Source organism: Sylvia atricapilla, chromosome 5 (genome assembly GCF_009819655.1).
Source record: "Sylvia atricapilla isolate bSylAtr1 chromosome 5, bSylAtr1.pri, whole genome shotgun sequence".
NCBI classification, from domain to species: domain Eukaryota; kingdom Metazoa; phylum Chordata; class Aves; order Passeriformes; family Sylviidae; genus Sylvia; species Sylvia atricapilla.
This window is the reverse complement of record NC_089144.1, coordinates 47,763,070-47,785,141: the sequence shown is the minus strand read 5'-3', so window position 1 is coordinate 47,785,141 and position 22,072 is coordinate 47,763,070. Positions and strand designations below refer to the sequence as shown.

Here is a 22,072-nt window from a genome sequence, read left to right as displayed (position 1 = left end):
AATATCTCCTCCCCTCATTTGCTTCCCTTTGCTTTGCTTGGAATAATTAACTGAAACAAAAGTATTACTTTCACAAGACATTCATTTTTCCTCATACAAGACATGAAATAATGCATTAAAAATCAAATATATGCATAAGAATTGGATGTGGTTTGAAAACCCTTTTCTAACCTAATTTAACAAAGGTTACCAACTACTCTGTACATATATATGAGGACATTCAAAAATCCTAACAGTGTGCTGAGTCTGCATTCCAAAAAGTCACCTGGATGCCTCCTTCCAATCCCTTTCCCTGGAATAATGCTCCCTGATCCACGGCTCAAAAGTCCATGTACCAGAGCCTGGGCAGCAATTGACTCTGAGCAGCACAGTCAGTTCACTTCCCCAGAACAAACAGCAATACCTGCTCCTATTAGCCTTTTTACTCTCCTGAGAATCTTTATGTAATGTTGCATTAGTAGCCTTTACTAAATTAGAGAACCAAAAGGGAAGATAAATCAATATGAATGTACGTTTGCTGATATTGATTTTTCCTCTCATAGTCAGCATGGGAATATTGTGGCTCCTATTAATACAAGGAGTGGAAGAGCTTTAAATGGTTCTGTTTGGATAATTACCCAGTAGTTTGGGAAACTTATTCAAACTTCTTTAGTCTGTAATTTTGAACTAGACACTTCATGAAATCAATTCCTCCTCATAAATAATCGTGTTAATATGTTGATGACAATTTCTTGACGTGGCTTATCAAGAAGAAGCCTAGGAGAGGCATTCAGCCTGGTATTCATAGAAAAAGGATGAAGGGCTGGGCAATGTGAAGGTCAAGGGCAGCAAGGCTGCAGCAAACACAGCGTTCTGCAGTTCAACATCCTGCAAGAAACGGAGTAGGAGAAATATTGGAGTCACAACCTTGGAATTCGGGCTGTATTTCAGTTTGTTTAGGACAGGGCTGTGGGGGATCCCACAGAACACTGCCCTGCAGGGCTGAGCGACCCAGGACACGTGGCAGGTCCTCATGGACTCCCTTTGGAGTGCACAGGAACAGCTCAGTCTGCCAGGCAGGGGGGAAGCCAGCGGGGCAGGAAGCCAGCACGGATGAACGGGGAATTCCCATCTCAGCTCAAGAACACGGAGATGGAAGGCCAGTGCCAAAGCTCAGAAAAAATGAGAGCAAAGGGCAGAAGGGCTTCTGTAGGTACACTGGCAGCAAAGGGAAGGCTGGGAAGGAGATGGCCCCACTGCTCAGCCTGGTAGGAAAAGCAGTGACAAAGGACATGGATAAGGCTCAAGTACTCAATGACTGGTTTGCCTTAAGTCCTTTTCTAGTTTTTATTTTTGTTTTTTTTTGCTGGGGCTGTTTGCGGTTTTGGGGGGAAGGGGTTTTATTCCTGGCATGGTTTGTCTTTAGGCCTTCAGAGTCTCCAAGTCCCGGGTCAGTCTCTGGGAGTGGTGCACCCAAGCCAGCTGGACATACCCAGATCCTTGGAACAACATGAGCTGTATCTGAAGGGGTGGAGAAAGGTGGCCAATGGCACTGTAAAGTGTCCTCTCATTTTTGAAAGATCCTCACTGTCAGGTGGGTGAGGCTTTTGATGAACAGCAAGACAAACACTACATCCACTTCCAAGAAGGAGGAGCCAGGGAGCCTCTCCTGTAGGGCACTCAATCTAATTTAGTTCCTGGAAAGATCACAGAGTCATTCATCTTAGAAGCCATATCCAAGCAGACAAAGCATAAAAAGGAACAGCCAGGTGGATGGGAATTACCCAAGGCACACAATGCCACACATACCTGAATATTCTATGGCATGATCACTGGCTCTGACGACAAGGGGAGGGTAATGGGTGCCACTTACCCTGACTTTAGCAAGGCCCCTGACAGCCTCCCACACAAATGTGTGGCTCAGTTGCAGAGCTGTAGGTCACATATGGAAGCAAGATGAAAGTTTCCCTGGACTGCCACAAACCACCAATGCCAAACCCTGCACCTGGGATGGAATAATCCCATGCATCAGTAGAGGCAGGGGAGCAGCTTGGCAAAAAAGAGCCAGGAGTCTTGGTAGACAAAAAGCCAAACACAAGCAAGGAGCATGCCCTGGCTGGGAAGGAGACCAACCACATCCTGGACCCAAGAATGCTGCCAGCAGGTCAAGGAGTCATCCTGGGAGTCCATGACTGAATGCCCCATTTAGTTTGGGGCTGCTCAGTACAGGACACTGCAATAAGAACAAGTCCAGAGCCTCTAAGAGAATTAGGGGGCCGAGACCCACACTGAATGAGCACAGGCTGAGAGAACTGGGCTTGCTAAGCTTGAGGAAGAGATGACTAAGACAGACCTTTTGGATGTTTTCAGGTGTTCAAGACAGGGTACAGAGCAGGTGGTGCCTGCCTCTTATCACAGCTACATAGCAAAGGCAGCAGTGAAGTCATAAAGGAGGAAAATTCCAATTAGACACAAAGAATTATTTATTTTTTTTTATCACGAAGGTAATAAGACACTGGAATACATTGCCCAGAAATGCTGTGGAATTTCCATTCCTGTTGCTACTACAAGTCAAAAGATCTGTCCAGATCAAACACTTCTACAAAAAAGGCAAATTTGAGATATTTTTCTTGTTACTATAGCAGTTGAAGTACAGTATTCTCATTCACAGAACAAAGATCACATTCCTCAGTGCCACAGGACAGCTCAGAACCAATGCAACTACAAAACTAATATGGTTATCACTCCCTCCTAGTAGAGCAAGATTGATGTGTCATGTGAAAGGAAAAACCCATAAGTCAGGCAATCTTATTCACTTACACTGAGTGAAAATGGAGTCATCACTGATGGAGTTAATGCAGACAAGAGGAAATCAAACTTCAGAGAAGCTTTACATCATTTCATTGCTTGAAATTTTTAGTGATATATAAAATGAGCCTGTCTCTCCTTTTGGGCCTGCGTTTTTTCTGCATACAATTACACATCCATACACTACCTAAAGCTCAGACAAAACAGCTTGGTTTATGTAATTTTTGCAAACAGCAATATCGAAGATAGAATGTTAAAAATAGTACCCCACGCCTTTTCCTCCCTCTACATCCTAAAGCACATTTCAAACCACAGTCTCTATTGACACACTTTTAGGATAAGTACAACTTTTAGGATAAAATAGGACTGCTATTTGTCAGCTGGAGGTAATGATACTTAGACATTTGAAAATGTTAGACCGCATCATCTCCCTTGGAACTGTACAGAGGGCTTCTACGTCTTGTGGCAACTGTTGCCAAGTAGTAGAGAAAACAGAGATGCTTTCTAGCAGGGTTTGTCATTTCATAAATGCTTCCTCAATCATTACAACATTTTTCTTGATGGTCAATCAGCTTCTCCTGCAATAGTTAAGCCTACATCTCTTTCTTGCTGAAGAGAAAATGTCTGTTGGTCTGTATCCCCCAGAAACCCCTCGGAGACAAAGAGACAGAAAATCTATGTGCTGCTGTATCTGCTTTCCAATTGCTCAGTGCTGCAGGAGGGGAGACTCTCCATAGGTTCTGTTCTGTAGCAGCTGCCATTTCCAGCTGGGTCATGTCACAACCAGCAGTTAAAGTGACCTCAAAAATGGTCGTGGCAGGAGGACAGTTCTTGGTAATGACAGCACACCGCTTGCCCCTCCTTGTGCTCAGCATCTCCTTCCATCAAAACACTCCTCTTTATTTCCAGCTGCAAAATCTACCTGAGTTTTCCTGCCTCCAGACCCACACAGCTCGGTCCATTCCCATTTTATTTTGTTTCTAGCAGGTGTCCCATTCTGGCGGCAAACCTCCTTCAGTTCTGCCTGTATGCCAGTGCTGCCTTCCCCTCCAGCAGGGCAAGCCTTGTTCCACCTCAGCCAAGACTCCTGCAGCCCATCCCAGGCTTCCTGTTCCTTCTATCCCCTCGTGGCACCAGCTGTGCTTCATGCCAGGCCTGCCCAGCCTGGATGTGTCTGTATGTTTCTATATTTCTGCACCAAAAATGACACAACACTCTCAGTTTTCCTCCAGTCCTCGTCTCCCCTTTATGATCGTGTTGAGCAACACCTCCAGGTGCCCCTTCCAACCTGCAGGTCTGAGAGCACCCTGAAATTCTGCAGTAGCTGACCTTGTAATAAGAGAACTCCCTCAGAAGCTGCAGAAGGGTCTTTCCTTAAAGCTGAGTAGCAAGTCAAAAGTAAATAACCAAAACCCCCAACAAAAATGTCCTGAACCTGCTTTAAACTTGGTGGGTTTACTAGCACTTCGATGACACACCAAATTCATTGTAGATAAGAAAGCAAGCTCAGCTCATTAATCCTATTAATTTAGGATGATAATAAATTAACATCTTTGGACAAATCAGCATGAAAAATAAGAGGGAAAAAAAAAAAAAAAAAAAAAAAAAAAAAAAAAAAAAAAAAAAAAAAAAGAAACCCTGTCCTGTTACTCCTCATGGAAGCTTTCCTTTGAAAAATCCATGCTGTTCATGTTTCTGGCAGGCAAGGTAATATGCTGGTAAATTTAATCTGACAGAAGAAGCAGCACAGCATCACCAGAAAATGACAAAATCAGATTGTAGGAGAGGGACAGCCAAATGCCTTTGCAGCTCTCAGAATCCACCGAGGGAAACAAATTCACACAACTGTAATAAAGCCAGACTCAGACACTCACTGGAGGTTTGTGGTGCTAATACCTTTAGTTTCCACTTCAAAATCTCATTCAAAAGTGCTTAAATCTTGTATTGCCTGCCTGATGGAAGGTGCCTTTGCCTAAATCCAACCCTTCTACAAACCAGGGATAGACTGAATTTATTGTTTCCAAGGGCAACACTTCAAATGTTACCAAGTTTTGTTTTCTGGTTCAGTTACACAAATCTGAATTCATTTTTCTACCCAGGTCTTTCTTCTCATACCCACAAACCCTGAAGCAACACAAATAATGACCAAAATGTAGGTTTGAAATAAACATGAAATATTTTTACTCTTCAGGAAGCTGCAAGTAATTGCATGTAAAATATAGAAGTAGTTGTGGATCTTTGTTGCAACATGCTGCATAACAAAAGGGGGGGAAATGTCAATTTTCAGTTTGAAAGGAGGCTTACTTTAAAACAAATCTTTTCTTCCTACTTTCTAGGCAAATCAAGGCAGTAACAAATAACAATGATCACCTAAGGTGTTGTGCCAAAATCATGCTATTATAGGTTAGGTGATCTTACCTTAAAAGACACTTAAAATAGCTTTTAAGGCTAACTTTAACTGCAGGAGGTGCACTTATGAGAGTCTTCAGCAGCTCTGCCCACCTTGAGGAGCAGAGCTGAAACTGCCATAGCAGCACAAGAATTTCCCCAGGGCAATATCCATGGGAAGCTATCAAAATTACAAAAGCATTGGGGGAATATTTAAGACAGAAATGTCACTTTATTTGCTTGATTTCTTTAACTTTGGGGATCCTTTCTGATATTTATCTGCTCTCTGCAATTCAGTATTGTTGCAACACTCTTCATCCACTTACAGCTAAAGCTATGAAATGCTGTTTCAATCTTTAACAAACACCAACATTTTTCATTTAAAAAACAAACACAACAACAAAACCCAAGAGGATACTTCTGACAGTTGAGAAGGAAATAATGCAAATTCTCTTAATAAAGTAACACCGTAACACCCAAAAGTATGAAGTTATTTAGACTTTCTCCTTCTGTTCCCTCCATTAGCTCAAACAAAAGCTGATGGGCATGTTCAGAACCCATAAAAAGATATTTTGTCACCACAGGCACAGCTCCCCAGCACTGTGAATTTCTCTACAGCAGCGGCTTGTGATGACTCCATTCCCTTCACAGGGCAAGAGCTGCTCTGCCAGGTGAGGCGTAAAAATGAGGTCCTGACTTAATGTAATTATCTAATGAAACTTCCCATACTTGGAATTAATTAAACAGGGGCATCTTCTCTGTAACTGGTTGGAAAATACCTCTTTTAGAGCAACAGGTGTTTGATTCTGCCAAATTAGATGGTGATTACCAGAGAGATGTGGTTGGAGAGGTATTATGTTAGGGAAGAGATAATTGCTACTGTACCTTATTAACCTATGGGAAATAGCAGGACTGCCTGATCCTCTTCAATATTTTGGTGGCTTGTCTGGCCACTCAACCAAGAAAAGAACGAAACTGATGGCTCAAAACAGCTTCTGTCAGTTTATCAGGACAGCAATAAGGTAATGGCTACCAACAATATTTTACTGAACCTCAGCACAGACAGTCGTGGTAACAAAATCCCAGAAAGAAAATCACATACTAGCTCCAAATGGTTGCCTACTCAGGGTAAAATCTAGTGTTAAATTTTAACTGTAATTAAAGTAGCATGGGGGTGGAAGCAAAGGAGTTTGCAAAGTTAAACCTTACGAGAAATGCTACTGCAGTTAGTTAATTCTGCTACATTAAATAAATAAAGGAGGAGGGAAAAGCCTTCTGTAAGTTTTGACATTATTTTTTCTTTGCCATAGCAGGGAAATCAACAATATATGTTTGGAATATTAACAGCATTAGAGAGAGAAACTGGAGGATGAAACCTAGAATTTTATTAAGAGATCTGATAGAATCATACTCACAAATGTACAGCTATAGAAGTCAGGCAAATTTTGGGGATAGAGGCAACACAACCAAGAGAAATATTCCACACACAGAACATTCCACACATCCTCTTTAGGTTTATCATACTCTCATTTCTGTTTATCTAAACACAAGACAGTGAAATCATACAGTCACTTAAAACACTGAAAAACTAACCCTGATAAAAATAGAGTTTTTAATGATTAAATGTACACAAGGAAGATTTTTTCTTTTCCTGAATAACATTAGAATTCAATGCAATTATATTGGTACAGACTCTCCCTTCCTCCTCCTGAAATAAGTCTTTTCCTGGTGTTAAATTTGGTTTTGCAGTTCAGATCATGCCCTCTGAAAAGTGACTGCAGGTAAATCAAAAAGAATTCTTCACAATTATAATACGTATATAGGAAGTCAAAAAGGAAAAGCGTAGCTCTACTCATGATAGTAGGCAACTTTCCTCAAGCTAAGCCGTTGGCAGAAATTTGGCCTATAAAAAGGTAAAACTCAGTACCTCACAAATAAATGCATAGCAAAAGAAGAAGTAAAAGTTGTATTTTGAAAAATTATCATGATAGTAGGTCAACGAAAAAAAAAAAAAAGTCCTTTGGTAAAAACCCAAGCTCTTACATTCAGGAAAAATATAACCCTCAACTGAAAATCAGAGTAAATTATAGTTAATTACTTCATACACAGTATGTGTGATATCAGAATTCCAACCCCAACAATGCCAAAGAACACTGTCCCATTCCTGTGTGGACTAACACTGCAGAAATTCCCAAAACAGTCTCATAAACTTCACCAGGGAGCCACACTGCAGACTAACACGTGCCTGCTCAGAGCCCAGTGTGCTGGGGTTTAGCTGGGGGCAGGGGAGGAGCTGTTCAGAATTGGAATGAAAGCAGACAGATTTAGTTTTAGTGCAGAGAGAGAATATTTTAATAACAGCAACAGATGAAACTATAATAGTCTGACCCTACACTCATGAAGGAACCTTCAGCAAGCAATAAATTACTAACAAAAAGACTAAAATTGTTTCAACTATTAGGGCTGGAGTTAAGAAGTGGTCTCAGAGCACGGCTCAGAATTTAACTTTGGAGCACAAGGAAAGTATTCCAGTGCGAAGCTACTGAGAGCCTTAATAAAAGTGGGCTGAAAAGACCACATATTTCAAATTATTTTTGCCAGAGAAGGGATGCAGGCAGACTCCAGCACAAAGCACAGGGCACTGGTTCCCAAAGGGTGAGAATTACCATGCTGCAGCACTGAATATGTCCAGGAATATGTAGAGCATGGGTAATCAAGCCTTGCTGGATCATCCTGGCCTCATCAGAGCAACCTGCTGCTCCCAGGAAAGCAGCATGCTGGAAGGCATCACACAAATGGACTCAAGTGGCCCTGGATTTTCAGGATGTTAAGGGAGATGGGACCACTGGGAGATGTCTTAGAACAGGATTTATTGCTCTTCTTCTCCAGTCTTATGAAGGGTGAGAATGTCTTCAATGCACATGCCAGGAAGTGGTTACAAGATCATGGTAAGTGGTTACAAGATCACAGGTTACAAGGTCTTTTAAAGGTTAATTAGCCAATAAACTACTGCCACAAAGAATGGTTTTACTGTCACACCAATCCCTAATTAATTTGTTTTATATGTCTCTGCCACAGTGCAGATTCTCTTGACCAATCATCTAATGACACACAAACTTACAGTGCTACACACCTTAAAACTTCTTACCTTTACAACCACATCTATACATCAAACTTTAAACTCTAACACTTTCTACTACCTAGCTCAATATATGTCTGCCTAAACTACAAACTCACATTCTTACCAATTTCTAAATTTGATTTTTTAATTCTGATTAGTTTTTGTTCTTATGATCTCTAAATTTGGAAATCTTTTCTAAGGTCTCAGGTCAAACCCTGTCTTTTCTGCTGTATTTGGTTTTGCACGCACGAGGTTCTGAGAATTTTCTGTACCTGGAATTCCCACACTGGATGAGCAAGAGGAACTCAGGAGTGCTCCCTCAGGGGCAGCAGGGGCAGCAGTGGGGCCACCAGTCCGAGTGAGAAGAAAATTGTGGCAGCCTTTGGGAAGGAATAAAAAGGAAAACTTTAGGAACCAGTGCCCTGGAGTCTGGCTGGTCTCTTTCCTGGGTTTTTCAGCCCCTCTTCACCTTTGGGAACCAGTTCCCTGTGCTTAATGCTGGAGTCTGCCTTCATCCCTTCCCTGGCATAAATAATTTGAAATATGTGGTCATTTCAATCCACATATTGCAACTACCATGCAATAACAACTCCAGAGTGGCTGGAGAAGAGGGAGTGAGGGGAACAAAGTGCTCAGCACTACAGTGGCTCAAGCCATTTCTGCTGTTTATCAGAAAAAGGTGCAGCTCAGAGGAAGGAGCGAGTGTGGGCAGAGAGGCAGGCAGCCAGGGGAGGCTGTGAGCTCAGCAGGGCTGTGAACACTTGTTTCTCACACAGTTCATTTCCCCCATCTGCCTGGTTCACACTGAGGCCACGCACACACCTGTGCCAGGCCAGAGCCAAGGTGCCAGAAGGGCAGGAGTGAATGCCCGGGACCTGGGGCACGGCTTGCACATGCTCAGCTGTGCCCTCAAATAAACCCACAGAAAATCACAGGCTCAGTGCCAATTAATTTGCTGCAGGAAGCATGCCTGAATCTTTAAAAGTATCACAGATTCTTGAATATGAAGGTTTAATAATTGCTTGAACAACCCCTGTGAAAAGGGTTTGGCCTCAACCTCTCCAGATTTGTTATTAAACGAGACCTTCAAAATGTCGTGCTGCATGGGTTTGGCCTTAAATTGGCCTGAATATTATCTACACAAAATCCTTTTCATGCCACATCAAAAGCAAGATGCGGTTTGGGTTCTTTTAGCAAAACAGTATCCAGGTAGGCAGAAGACAAAAAAAGTGACATTCTAATTATATACTTCATGAAATTATGACATTTTGAAAGCTAGAAAATTACTTTGTTTCATAAACAAAATTACAGCAGAATCATTCAGATTCGATTTTACAGTTATCATGAACTACTGGATTACTGACTGTAAGAAAAAGAACCACAGTTTAAAGAATCAATGTTTTTAAGCTGTGACATTTTTGCTGAAACATCCTTAAGTTTTTAGATGCAGTGAGAATTCAGAGTGTTTCTCTTCTTAACAGCATCTTGTTTCATTGGAAATTTTTTAGTCTGCTATCAAGTGATCCCATAAAGCAGGGCAGAACTAATGGCTTTATTAAGTATATTTACTTCAGGCTAAATGGAAGGAGCAATTACATTCCACTTATGCAGGAAAACAGCTGGAACCCACTGAAGGTACCTCAGAGTGTAACAGAAAACATAAAAAGGCCTGATCAGAAGCTTGACAGGTTTGCTGACTCAAAACACAATGTTAGGGAACTGTCTGTCCAGCTGTGTGAGAAAGGGGCACAGGGATCTCTGAGGGAGGCAGTAAAAAGCAGCTACAAACAGAAACACACAGCCAAAATATCTGAGAAGTCTGCTTCAAAAGATTTGAAGGGGGGGGAAGGCACCTTTTTTAAAGTATTATTTTTGGAGGCAGGAAAAGCATGTGTAAAAGAAAAGCCAAGGAGTAGGACTCCCAAGAGTTTCACATTTCTAAGCTCTGGTGACAAATTTGGACATTGTGTAAGCAGGAGAATTGCCAAAGAATTGAAGATGATGGTAAAGAGAAGCCCCTGCACACGAGGAGAAATGTGCTTAAGGGCGCCTGGAAACTGAATTTAGAACTATTTAATCAGCAAGAAGAAACTAATGTGCATTTGTTAACTATTTAAGCAACAGCTGACTTATCCTCCCTACTTGTTCCCTTTTTTTTTTTTTTTTTTTTTTCTTTTTTTTTCTTTCTACCCAGGTCATGCCAGACCAAGGACAGCAGTTTTCCCTGTCCACCATGAGCCCACATATCTTTCTTGCTGTCCCAGGACCTGTAGGTCAGCCAGACCTTTGCAGTGGAACTGCTTAGAGCCATTTTCCTACCACAGAAAACACTTACAGAATTCTAAACTCTAAAGCTGTATTTCATCACAGCCCGAAATGAAACAAGGTGGCTTTAGACAAGGAGGAAGTGAGAGTGAGGCAGATTATAACCAGAGTATGTTCAGATGTTTCCTCTCCTCACAGAATAAGCTGTAGGCCCTTATTCGTAGTGATTTAATTTTTTGTGGCCTTCTGGGATACAATAAAACATATAGAGTCTCTTCTAAGTCTCAAAAACCAGCCTTTCTTTCTGTCCTTTTTGACAACATGGCCACTCCTAACTCCACTCAAGAGACTCACTGTCCCTACATTTAATTCTATGAATTCCCAGCTTGCAGTCTCTCAGTTCTCTTCAATCCTCACTTCAAAAGATGGGAGTCTTTTACCTAGGCTTGCCCATGTGCTCTTGGAACAGATGCTATTGCTCACTACCCCACAGGCTCCATCTGGCCTGGAGCGAGAAGAAGGGAACAAAACACAACAGCAGACCTCATCCCCTCTGTCCAGCTACTGTCCTTTTGAAAAATGTTGTCGCAGGAATATTGCAAACCACTAAGCCAGCATCCACTACCACCACCTTGGTTCTTCTGGAAGTAAATATATCACCCTACCGTTTCCGTGCAGGGAAGGTGAGGACTGCCTCCAGAATGGCTGCATCAGTCTGAGGTGATGAAGGAAAAACAATCTGCTCTTGCCGGGGGTTCAGGCGGGAGGGTTAAGCAAATCTTTTCCATGTGAGCTTATCTGCATGCCTCATAAAGCTCATGTATTTGCTGTAAACTGTCAGTACCGATAGATTAATGATAAATATGCGTGTCTGATGGGAAAACATGGCAACTGATGCCTTGGTCTTGTCCATCTGTTGCTCGCTGTTCGTACAACATGTAACATATGCATATTATGGTATGCTTGTTTAGGTTTCAGCCGCTTGTTGCACGTACGAGTACATACATATATTTGTGTATATATATACATATATTTGTGTGTATATATATCCACACTGGGGCTGTGTCCTCGGAGAGGCTCCATGGCCACCCTGGGCAGCTGTTCCAGTGCCCTGCCACCCTCAGTGTAAAGCTTTACACATGCTGAGGTAGTGCTCCTTGTGTTTTCTTCGTGCCCACCGCTCCTCGTGCTGTCACTGGGCGCCACTGCAGTCTGGCACTTTCCCCTTGGCCGTATTTACATGTACTGAGGAGATCCCCCTCAGTTTTCTTTTTCCTAAAGAGACCTAAAGCTGCACTAAACAGGGGATAATGCCAGCCAGCAGCAGCACGGCACTCCCGGGAGGCCAGGGACAGCTGAGGCCAGCAGGCTCAGCCCGGCTCACTGGGTGACGTGTGGGATGGTGTGGCACAGGATGTGGAATGGTGTGTGGGATGGCATGTGGAATGGCACGTGCGCCCGCCGCTGTGGACACTCCAGGTGACCCTGCGAGCTGTTGCGGACACACCAAGCGACCCCACATCCCTCTGTCCCTGCCGTCCCAGGCCCGCCCCATCCCGAGCGGCCGGCGCTCGGCGCTCGATTGCGGCGGCTGCTCGCGGGGCGGCGCGGCTCGGCGGTGGATTAGTGGGGCCTGCGCGGCGGGCGCAAGATGGCGGCGGCGCTGGGCCGGGGGCTGGACATCAGCCTGGCGGCGCTGCGGCAGCACGACCCCTACATCAGCGGCATCGTGGACGTGGCCAGCCAGGTGGCGCTCTACACCTTCGGCCACCGCGCCAGCCAGTGGGTACGTGCGCGCGCCCGCCCCGCCCACCGCGCGCCCGGGGGGCGGGGCCTCGCCGCGGCACGCCCCCGCCCCTGCACGCCCCGCCCACCGGCGAGGTGTGAGGGTGGGGGTGGGCGGGGCCTGCCGGTGCTCCCCAGGCGTGCCCTCCAGCCGTGCCCCCAAACGTGTCCCTGGTGTGCCTTGAACTGCTGCCCTGGGTACACTATGGAGCCCCGGGGTGCCCGGGAGTGGAGCTCTGGGAGGCTGCAGGGTGGAGGAGTTCTGCTACCTGCGGTGGAGGCTGGGTTTAACCTGGAGCAGTGGGAGAAAAGGGTTTAAGCTTGGGCTGTGGGGGCTGAAGGTTAGCCCGAGGCCATGGGAGACTAGGGTTTAACCTGAGGCCATAAGAGACTGAGGTTTTACTTAGAGCTATGGAAGGTGGGGTTGAGCCTGAGGCCATGGAAGACCGGGGTTTAACCCAAGGCTGTGGAGGGTGGAGTTTAACCTAAGTCTGGTTTTTACCCAAGGCCGAAGAAGACTGGGGTTTAACCCACAGCTAGTTTTTACACCCAAGGCCATGGAAGACTGGGGTTAAACCCAGGGCTGGGGTTTAATCCAGGGCTCTGAGTCTCAGGCACTCCTCTGCATTTCGACACCTACAAAGGAACCCAAATGTGCAAAAAAGTGATGGAGTTAGCTGTGCTAAAAGCACTGTTGTAAGATGTACAAACATAATTACCTTGGGGAAACTTTAGGTAATACAGCGTTCAGGTTCTTGGCTTGCTGTAACGGTGAGACTCGGGGCCTGTGTTTGAAGAACCTGCTCAGTCTGCCTTCTGTGTTGTTTTCCCCCATTTCTGTGCCAAACATCACCCCTGAGGGCAGGTGCCCTTTGAAAACTCCTCTCTTGCCTGTGTGTTGTGCTCAAGTGTAGCCTAGAATTAACCCAGTGCAATATTCAATGTGGTGGTGCTGTGCCTGCAGCGTTTTCATTTCTTATCTCAAACCCTGGCTCAGCTGCATGGTGACCTGTGCTAAGTCCAGCCTCTCACCACCAGCCCATGGAATTTGGTTTAGTTTTTTTTCCTGATTTGGGTGAGAGAGGTGTAACTGATGGTGCTGGTGAAACAGAGAAAAGGGGGCTCACTAATAATGAGCAAAACGTTGCCCTGTTTTCATCTTCCGTAATGTTCCTTCCCTTCAGGAGAAGACGGATGTGGAGGGAACGCTGTTTGTTTACACAAGGTGAGGACACTACATTTGGACATATACAGGTGAAAGCTGTGGATGTGGAAAAGCTGGCTGAACGATGGAGCATGGCTGAATGAAATAAAATGGTCCCCTTTGTTCAAGGGTGAAAAGAAACTGAAACTGCCAGAAGCAAATGTGGGAAAGAAAACACTCTGAAGGAGACAGGACCTTGTATTTTGATAAGACTTCCAAATGTGAATTAAATGTCGGTATGGATAAACTGTAGAAATCTTTTGTGTTGGTTTAAATAGGTTTTGCAATTTACAAGTGTCTGAACAAAAAAAGAGTGAAATAAATAATGATACTGCTTAAGGGAAGGGAATCACAGAGCTTTTGGAATATTGTGTCCCCTACTTAAGGAACTTTCAGACTACTTGTGTCTGTTCATTTTTCATGCATATTTCATCCAACATTTTGGATGGTTTTAATGCTTTCTTCTAGCAGCACCTCTGTTGGTGGTGGTTTTCAGAGCATCGTTTTTTGCACCATTTGTTCCAGCACACGTGTTTGTTCTGTTGTGAAGCCTGCCCTGTGCTGGGGTTTCCATGTTGGTGCCCCAGCATTTCTCTGTGACTGCTGGTAAAATCAGAAAGTTACACAGTCAGCAGGTCTTGCAGTAGCTGCTGAGGTGTAACACCAAAGCAGAAAGTTACTTTTTCAGCTTTTGTATCAAGGAGGATCTGGTAGGAGAGCTGAGAAAGCAAGAGATGGTGTGAGGTGACAGAGAGGCCAAAGAGCCTATGAGCTTTGTGGGAAACAGGAATGCTGGTTTGAGTCTTTGCAGCTCTCTTGTACCAGCAGTGGCAATGTTCAGTAATTTTTCCAAGCTCTAAAATTACCACTACGAGAGGCAAGCAGCAGCCCTTTGTCGTGCTGGCACTGGGTGGGTGTGGTGACTTGTGTGCTGCAAAACAGGAGCAGCGTTTCCCGCTATGTTTGTTTCAAAGCTCAAGAACTGACAACATGAAACCTGGTCCTTCTGGTATTTGTTATCTTTCACTGTTGTTTTTGTTGCCTGAAAAAGTTTAATTTTCTGTGGCTTCAAACAAATTTATGAAGTCCTGTGGGAATGACTTTGCCAACAGACAGTTTGGAGACCATTGTTGCTGCCTTTCTCATTACCTTAGTCACAATGAAAAATGATGTTACAATTTGGGCTGAGTTACTCACTGCCCAGCTCATCTTTGTGAATTCGAGGAACAGTCAAAACATCAGACTTCCAACTGGGTGAACACCAGTGGAAGTGATCTGTTTGTTTGTTTGTTTGTTTAAAGTGAAATATTGAGCCTTGCAAACAAGGATCCTTGTCAAGGATTTCCCTTCTGTTTGTTTTTTATATTGTTTAGTCCAATCCTGTAATGCAGGTTCCTGTGTTTTGGTTTCATAGAGAAATCCACACACCAGCAATTAAGCAGAGGTGGCAGTTTTCCCAAATGTTTAGCCATCATCTTTTCCTTTATTGCCAAACTTGGTTGAAAGGAGTGTCTCCTGTCAGGGTCATGACAGTTTTATCTGAGTGACTTGAAGTGTAATCTCCATGAATGAGCATAATGAGTTAGAGTCATGGTTTAAGTTCATCATTTATCAGGGACCATTCAGGAATGGGGTAGGATTCACAACTGCTCTGGGATAACCTGTTTCGGTTTCTCACATGGTGACTTTCATCCTTACATTTTAGGTGGTATAGAAGATTTTCTCTTTGATGGCTGTTAGTGTCTGCATTTGTTAACCTCAGTGCTGAGAACTTGGCCTGCTCTGACTTGTTCTAATGGCTGCTTTCTAGTCAAGCAAGGAGCTGTGGGGTAGATGGTGGCTTTGGGTCATGTGATGCTGATGGTCTGTTTATTGCTCATACATAACGTAGGGCTTTGCCATAATTAAAAGGATTGCTGAAACTGCAAGAGCCAATTGTTATTTCCTTGGCAACAAAATTAGATTTTTGTAGTGTCTCTTAGAAATAAATAAATAATGAATGTGGAGCACTACACAACAAAGGAATTCTTGTGATTTCCTTTTTCCTCGACTTGATGAGATTTCTGCTTGTTCCTTTTCAGATCAGCTTCTCCAAGGCATGGTTTCACTATTATGAACAGACTGAGCATGGAAAATCGAACAGAACCTATTACTAAAGACCTTGATTTCCAGCTCCAGGATCCTTTTCTGCTCTACAGAAATGCCAGATGTAAGTATGTGACACGTTGGGTTAAATTCTGGAGTCAGGTTCTCTTTGGGCTGTTTAAGGTAGTCCAAGTGATTGGACTGCAGCATTCGAGGGATGAAATTGAAGGAATGCATTTTGGTTTTTTGGTGTGCTGAAAGAGAAGAATTGCTCAGGGTTCCTTAAAATGCCACCCTACTAAAGAAAGTACTTAGGATGTGCATAAGAGTAATTTCCTCACTTAATTGACAAATTGTGGATGTTTGTGGCTGCCTGCGTGTGATGGGCTGAGAGAGACAGAGAAAGTGTGTGTGTGTGTGTGTGTTTGTGTTTTCTGAATACACCCAAGCCACTGCTGGGAAGTCTCAGTGTCATATTTGTAGTCTCGTTTTTCTGCATAAAAATAGCCAAATGCAGCTAATTCAGAGCCTGTGTTCTGCTGCAGAATACTGTTCTCAGAGCATGCTGGAAGGCAGGTTGCTTCTCAACTATGAGGCGTCACTCTTGACAACACGATGCTGAGTCTAATTTAAACCCCGCTGAAAGACAAAGCTATTACTTTGGGCTTTCTGTTGGTACTGCTTGATTATCTTTGCACAGGAATTAGCAAGTGTCAGGCAAGCTCAGAAACGAGTGGAAGACACGAGGAAGCTTATTTGTGCATGCAGATCTGCGCACAGACTGTTACCATGTGCAGGGAGCAGTTGTAAATGCAGCTTGGAGCTGTACTACCTGATCTGGGCTCTGTCCTTTATGCATAAAAAGCAGAGTGCAGAAATGGTTTCTGTGAACTGGGGTGCTCAAGTGTTCCTTCTGGATGAAGTGAAGGCAAGAGCAAACTGTGGCTTGCAAAGCAGATTTGATAACCTGCTAGACCTTCTTATTCATAAGCTAATTTCCAGTGGGGAAATCTGTCAGGAGGGAATCCTGTTGTTCGCACACGCTATGTGGTAGAAGCAATAGAGAAAGAACATTCTAAATAGCCTAAATGAAACTGCTATTTTTGAGGCTATTTGCTTGGCTGACAAAAAATTTGGATTCAGAAGGAAACTGAAAAGGGTTGCAGACATCTCCAGGCTAACCTAGACTGGGCCAGACATCAGGATTTTAAGTACTGTGACACCTCTTTATTCCATCTGATTTTAAAGGCTTTTTTCTTATGTAGCTGTAATCTTGTTTAATCTCATTTTGAAACTTCATTAGGAGTTATGTATGTAGTTTATTAGTTATTATGTATGTATTATTAGTTGTTATTATTCTGTATTACTAGTTATTATTATGTATTATTAGTGTTTTCATTATTATCATGTATGTATATACCAATATCTACCTTTTGAAGCCTGATCTATTAATTTTTCATTTTTGTTGACATGACCGTTATAATGAGTAATTAGAAGCTGTCATAATTCTGTGATGACAGAAAATAAGTTTTTAGGCTGATTACTGCACATAAATTGTAATTTGGTTATTTTTTTTCCTAAGAGAAAAATCAGGGGTTGGGGCATGTAAGCTCTTTTTTCACTTAGAGATGAGAAAATTTTAGATTTGCAGGGTCTCAAATATAAGTAGCAGCTTGTGCTTCTGAGCAGGATGCCTGGGTCTGATTTTACCAGGGTTTGCAGTTTGATCTAACCATAGGTAAATCTATTCCTCTTAACTGAATTGAGAATTTGGTTGTCTGAGAGCAGATTCATGCTTGTTTCACTAAAAAAACCCTATAAATTCTGTCAGGATCAGGTGAGTTCTGGTATGTTACCCCTAGCTGTTTATTTTCCTAAAATATTCTTACAAAGGCTTAGTTATTTTTCCTTCAGGAAATTTGAAGGTTTTGATACTTCATAGGAAAAGCTGTTGTTTTCTCAGATTTTCATTGAGACATCTGTTTCCAGAGCAAATTGGAAGACAGTTTTTACCAACTCATTTGGCTTTTCCAGATTTTCTTTAGGTCCCTACAAATAGTTCATGTGGTGATTTCTTCACTGAATTGCAGACACCTCTTGCCCTTTCTTCCTTATTTTGTATTTCAAAGCCTTTGCAACATAAAATCAAGAAATCTCCTTGACAATAAGTATGGGTTTTCACAAGGTTCTCATCCAAACACAGTTCTGAATAGCCTCTTGAATTTTCTCTGGGGATATTTTCTTGCTCTTGTGCTTTATTGTACAGCTTGCCTTTACAGTGTTTTGCAAAACTGAGGCTTGAGGCTTATTCCTTTTTAAATGAAGTTTCCATACCAAACTGGGGCTTTTAGGCCCTTATGTTGTACTATTATTTTTATCTCCTGCTTTCACATACTAACAAGGCGTACTCAGTAATAGCTATTTACTTGGCAGAGCAGTGGACAGTTTGGCAGTAAAACTTAACAGTATCTGGAAACAAATTATCTTTTTCTAACTAGTTGTTTGACTTGGTGACTTCTTAGGCTGCTTTTCCTACATTCCTTATTCAGTCTAAAAAAACTAACAATTTCCTCTGTGTTTCTCATTGCTGGCCTTGCCCATTGTTTTGTTTCTTCCAATATTCAAAATTAATTTTGTACAGCTGAATATCTGTGGCTGGTTGTATCATACAGTCTAAAATAAATCATTTTGGCAGCAAAAGGTGGTGCTTGTGTGCTGTACAAACCCAACAACATTTTATCATGTACTAGCCATCCTTTTGTAAAGCTTGCTTTGTATCCAATATATGATCACAATAGAAAATATTGACAGTTATTGTGTTTAATTTTGGAAAATTTTTGAAATGCTTAAAATAAAAAAAAAGGTGTATTTCATCTTTTTAGTTTCTTTTTTCATATTTCTTTTATTATTTCATCTGATCCCGGTCATCTTAAGTTGAAATATTGTCTAAACCCCATGTTGGAGTCTAATCCCAGGACTTTCCAGGCCGGATTTGGGATATGTGCCAGTTAATGTTTGCTCTGATCCACTCTTTCACTGCAAAGTTTTGTTTGGGAAATCTGTTAGGGTGGAGCTGGGTTTACTAATTTCAAAGCCAGAAGGGAAGCTCAAATCACACATTTTAATGCCAGCAGAATTCTTTGTCCACCAAGGTACACAAGGTTTATGGATCAAACAGGCAATTTTCAATGCGACCTTTACACTTCTGTAGTTAACTGCAATTTTAGATGCTTGCTTCCTGAGAGCAGGACAGTCATTCTGGTTTTGTTTTGATGATCTAACAGCTTTAAAGATTTTTGAAAATTCCATGAGTTATGTATTTGACTAATCTTAACTACCTAATTATTACTTTTTTCATTAGTTTTTGGTGAGAGCTATTGACAAAACCAATGTTCAGAGCCTGCTGCTTAAGCCTTGATGCTGATTGATATGAGATAGTTCCAGAAGAAGTACACAGCAGTAAATTATTGATTGAATTACCTTAATTTTCTCCCTTTAGCAGCTGTATAATAATTACAGCCATTCCCCACTCTCTACTGTACCAGGTGTTTATGTCTGTGTGCTGGGTCAGGGAATTATTTCTTGATTTCCCTCATTTACCTTCTCATCACTGATGACTGCTTTCAATGCTTATAGGAAATAGAGAATTGGGGGAATATTGAGTTGCTTATCTCAGAGCTGGCTTCACCTTGAGCATTTCAGCTGCCAAGAACACAAGATCCTACCTTAAAATAGTATGCTAATTGTGACAATGATCTGATACAGGTTAATTGGGTGCTTTTCTGCTATATTGAGTGGAGAAAGAAATTGCCTGACATGTCAAGGCAGTATTCTCTCTGACAGTTTCTGTACCTATTTGGACACAGAAGTTACTTTTCACTTCTGTGCCACACTTCTGCTTTGCTCTGTCATCTCCTGAGGCTGAAATGGAGTAAAGCCTTCTGGTGAAAGGTGTCTGCTCAATTTGGGCTTTTGCAGAGGTTCAGCAAGTGGTGCAGAAGCAGAGCAGACGTGCCTGGCTTTGGCGAAGCTGCCCAGACACACAAAGTTTGTACATAACCTCACTTGTTTCAGGTTTTCATTTTAACCTGCCACCATACGTCTGTCAGGACCCTGAACATTTTGTATTGTTTTCCCACATTCCTACACTTCAGAGACATGTGGTAAATGGGATAGGAGAGAGAGGGAACTTTTCCAGCTGTCTAAAGAAATTTTGTGGGTTTTATCTGTGGTTCGTGGGGTTGGGCTTTTTCCTTCCCCTGTAGTTCATAATTATGTAAGAAAATTTTTCCCAATATATCCTTGGGGGCGAGTGATTGTAAAACCTTTAGGAAAAGGTGACAGTGTGTATTTTCAAACCATTATTTTTCATTCTTAGATTGTGTTACAGCCTCCAGGAGTCCTCTCACATAGAACAACTCATCTTCTTTTGAGACTGATTGTAGCTCATTTTAGTTCATGCTTCTAATACATCCTGATAAAAATACAAATGCATTATAAGTGTCCCACCTCTGTGTCACCCTGCAAGTAGCATTTCCCTTGTAAAAAACATCTTAGCTTGAAGACTTAAAAAATTTACTTCTGAAAGGAAAAGGTAGCAGGCAACAAGAAGAGAATGGGAGTGATATGTAAAAAAGAATATATGATGAAAAACAATCTTCTTTTGGCTACCATAGTGTCTTTTTCCCCTTGAGGTGTGTTCATAATCTACTCTATATTATTGTGTAATACAGTATTTTAAACCTCTTCTTTCTTCTGATTTTTTTTTTTTTTAATTTTAAGAACGAAACCAGCATTTGGTTAAATTTCCTTGTGTAAATATTTAGACTTGGCCTCCTGCATATTGACCAATAAACTGCTACTTGTTTAATTGAGACAGGCAAAATAGATACTCCAGCTTTTGTCTTTATGATGTAATAGAGTTTATGTTTGATGGTTTTGGTTTAGATAAAAATACCACTTTAGAAAGGAGAACCTTATTTATCAGCCTCCTTTCTGCCAATATACTGTATCAGCTCCAATATCAAAACCCCAAATGGATGAATGCAGAAAATTGAAATGTGTATTCCATTGATTACTCCCCAAATGCTCATTCATCTTTCAGAATTTCGAAACAAATACCTGTAAATGTGTTTAACTTAGTCCAGTTTCTCTAAATGTCTCCAAATCAGTGGTCTGCTGATTCAGAAATACTACATGGCTTTCTATTGCTGTATCATTATGCAAAATGCAGTGGTTTAGTCACAACTGAATAACTTAAGACCAGTTTTTTTGAGCTTAAGTTTGTTTGCAGAACTATTATTCTGACCTGCTACTACCTGCATGTTTTGTTTAAGGAAATATTTCTGTAGTTTCAAACTCTTTGAAAAGTGTCTGTCAGTTTGTAACAAAAGTATAAACTCAAACTGTAGAAATGCTAAGTAATTTCGGCAGAAGGGCCTTGCCCTTTTTAGGGATGTATTCTTCTCAGCCTGGCTTTTTGCTAATCAGTTTTGGGTAAAGCTGTTTCTAAAAAGTCTGTCTGGACTGACTAGTGCTATTTGTTCAGAATACAAGTGATTGTGGTTTACCTGAGGTTCTGTCCTTGGAGACATTTTAGTCTCCGAGATACAAACAAATCTCCCCTCCTCTCCATTCCAGTTTCTCTCCTTTGATCAGCATTTTAAAAATTCATTGTGTATCCAGCAAGGCAGAACAACAGCAGAGGTCATGGTTATCTTCCCTGGATGTTGCTGACCTTAAAGTGAAACCTCAGTTTTGCAGAGAGCGTTAGAATGCTAACACTCTTGAGCATCGACTTTATTTTCCTTCAGTAAATTTCCAAAGGAAACATACACACAGAAAATAATTCTTGTATTCATAAGAGTTAATTGTAAACCCGGAAAATGAAGGATGCAGCGTGAGCGTTGTCAAGTTGCATGCATTTTTTTTGGAAACCTGTTTAAGTTTCTGTCCAATTTAACTCTTTTATAGTTCATGATCTGCAAATTTTCTTGAGAGAAGCAAGCAAGTTTCTTACTGCTTCTATTTGTTGGATTCATAATGATTTTTTTTCCCACAGGAGGTGGCCTCTAGCACTCAGTTTATTGACTTCCTTGTAGCTACACTCAAAAATTACCTGCTCATAAACCAGTTTATAAAAGCATAGATAAAGGCATTACTAATTTTCTACTACATTTCCCACATGGTTCCTGCCCTTGTGGTCTATACTTCAACTAACCAATGATTTTAATGTGCTTAGAAAATGGTAGAAATTACTTCAGAATGTCAAGGAAAATAATAAACTGCCCCTTGGAAATAGTATAGATACCAATTTACATTTTTATCACTAAGGACATAAAATATATACATTTATATATTAGATTTTCATGCTTTCTGTATTATTTTAATTTTCAAGGCTACCTGAAAACCTTTAATGCCCGCCTGCTGAGATATAA

The 22,072-nt window shown here is 41.9% G+C and overlaps 2 protein-coding genes across 2 annotated transcripts in view; one reads left to right on the top strand and one right to left on the bottom strand.

The window, feature by feature from the left end:
- CACNA1C (calcium voltage-gated channel subunit alpha1 C) overlaps positions 1–22,072 on the bottom strand; it is a 464,400-nt gene that overhangs the window by 440,027 nt on the left and 2,301 nt on the right.
- Positions 12,213–22,072, top strand: part of DCP1B (decapping mRNA 1B) — a 39,624-nt gene continuing 29,764 nt past the window's right edge. Inside the window, exons 1-3 of the mRNA XM_066319416.1 lie at positions 12,213–12,347; positions 13,531–13,571; positions 15,632–15,759. Of these exons, the coding sequence (XP_066175513.1) occupies positions 12,213–12,347; positions 13,531–13,571; positions 15,632–15,759 (304 nt within the window). The remainder of the gene's footprint in view (positions 12,348–13,530; positions 13,572–15,631; positions 15,760–22,072) is intronic.